This window comes from Engraulis encrasicolus, chromosome 22 (assembly GCF_034702125.1).
Source record: "Engraulis encrasicolus isolate BLACKSEA-1 chromosome 22, IST_EnEncr_1.0, whole genome shotgun sequence".
NCBI lineage: Eukaryota > Metazoa > Chordata > Actinopteri > Clupeiformes > Engraulidae > Engraulis > Engraulis encrasicolus.
The window spans coordinates 24,146,002-24,148,501 of NC_085878.1; the positions used below are offsets into that span (position 1 = coordinate 24,146,002).

Consider the following 2,500-nt stretch of genomic DNA (forward strand, 5'->3'; position numbering starts at 1 on the left):
TGTTGTCTACTGCTTGCCTCCAGTTTGTTTCTGAAATGTATTTTGATGCTGAAGTTCATTCATGCTATTACCCACATCAAGGTGCTTAGTGTAGATTGATTTCTTCAACTCTATTCCGCTCTCAATCACTCAAACACACACAAACACGCACACGTATGCACGCACGCACGCACACACACACACACACACACACACACACACACACACACACACACACACACACACACACACACACACACACACACACACACACACACACACACACACACACACACGCACCAAAACACGACCAGCAAGCTAATTGTACACTCATTTCTCCAACCAGTGACTGCTGCTCCCGGCGGCAACGCCACCTCTTCGACACATGACGATTTCTCACAGTGGACGTTTCATTAAATCAGCCGCGGCGGCTTTGAGTTGAATTATATTTTAATTAAAGCCGGATGTTGGGAACGGAGCCGTACATTACATTGCAAGAGAATTGAGGAAAGAGGAAAGAGAAAATAGGAGCCTCGCCTTCGATACTCTGGGCCTGCTCTCCTCTCTTCGTATACCTCAGCTGCTCTCTCTCTCTCTCTCTCTCTCTCTCTCTCTCTCTCTCTCTCTCTTTCTCTCTCTCCCGACCCTGCCTGCCTATGTCATAAATCTCTTGCTGTGTTGAAGACTCGTTACAGTGCGTCGAATGGCTGCTGCGGTCACATTGGCGCCCAACTCTTTTCCTCCTTCTCTCTCCATCTCTATCTCGTACTCTTGATCGTCATCTCTCTTGTTTTCTCGTTCTCTCATTCCCTCGTTCTCTCTATCTCTATCTCATTCACTTTTCTGCACGTGCTACATTTATCACCTTTCTATTTTGGATTTTAAGATTATCCTTGCGCTATCTTTTCTCTTTATCGAGATCTTTCTATGGTGTGCTTCTATCTATCCATCTTCTCCAATATTACTTCTCTCACACTTTCTCAAAGATCCAAAACCCCCACCTCTCTCTCTCTCTCTCTCTCTCTCTGTCCCTGATATTGCAATGCAGTGTTATTACAACATTACTACATCAACTCTTGGAGTTAACAAGGCAAATAGAACATCAATTAAGGTTCTCTCTCTCTCTCTCTCTTCTTCTTCTTCTTCTTCTTCTTCTTCTTCTTCTTCTTCTTCTTCTTCTTCTTATCCCTCTATCCCTCTCTCTTGCCTCCCCTGCCTCACCATAACTGGAGTGGGTTCCAGAACTCTCTCTCTCTCTCTCTCTCTCTTTCTGTAGATGGAGTGGGTGCGGTTGTTCATGAGCTACCCCATGGGTGTGTGTTTGGTGGTCGTGATGAACTCTCTCTCTCTCTCTCTCTCTCTCTCTCTCTCTCTCTCTCTCTCTCTCTCTCTCTCTCTCTCTCTCTCTCTCTCTCTCCGTCCATCCCTTTCTCCATGCCTCACCCTGTAGTTGGAGTGTGCGCGGTTGTTGATGAACTTCCCCATGGGCGTGTGCTCGGTCCTGCCGGGAGTGTACATGCCCTCTGAGGGCCCCGTGGGGACGTGGTGGAAGATGAACCAGAAACCTGTCTCCTGCAACACAACACAACGCACAGTGGGAATGAGTACACACACATGCACACACACACACACACACACACACACACACACACACACACACACACACACACACACACACACACACACACACACACACACACACACACACACACACACACAGACACAGACACAGACACACACAGACACAGACACACACAGACACACACAGACACACACAGACACACACACACACACACACACACACACACACACACACACACACAGTACACAGTACATACACCAGTATAGACGCGCAAAAATGCACAATATGTTTACTCAAAGTGCATACACACACACACACACACAGACCAACACACACACACATACGTATAAACATACACACATAAATCACTTTTGCAAAGAAAGTTGTAGGGGTCTTGAATTTAGGGCATACAAATTTGGTAACTTTCTGCAGACTACAGATAGTTTCTACAACTTTTTACCTGACAGCTACCATTATTTACAGTACAGGCATGCAAATAGGCAAGCATGCAATCACTCACACACACAAACTCACACACATGCACACACAGGCACACGCAGGCACGCACGCATGTACAGTACACAGACGCACATACACACGCACGCACACGCACACGCACGCACACACACACAGCGTCCGAGCCAGAAAGATACAAGACACAGGGAGCCATTACAGTTTTTCTTGATCGCTTTGACACGGTTGTCACTCCAAAAAGCACATTTTCATAACAGGTAACGCACTGGGCTAACCAGAGAAACCGATTTTCCAAACACAACCTCTTGTTTGCAAAAGGCTCTTACGTTTCCAAAATATTTAACATGAGCAATAAAAGCAAACTCCATCTTCAACTCAATACACACTACAAAGCAGCGTATGAACACTACCAGTCAGTCATTACACTATGGCCAGAGAAATACATAATAACGTTATCATTTTGAC

At 45.9% G+C, this 2,500-nt stretch overlaps 1 protein-coding gene across 2 annotated transcripts in view; it reads right to left on the bottom strand.

Moving 5' to 3' along the window:
• The window catches only part of cemip (cell migration inducing hyaluronidase 1), a 148,622-nt gene that overhangs the window by 26,014 nt on the left and 120,108 nt on the right, over positions 1-2,500 (bottom strand). For both annotated transcript variants that reach the window (XM_063189030.1, XM_063189029.1), the window contains exon 16: positions 1,423-1,551. In XM_063189030.1, the coding sequence (XP_063045100.1) occupies positions 1,423-1,551 (129 nt within the window). The remainder of the gene's footprint in view (positions 1-1,422; positions 1,552-2,500) is intronic.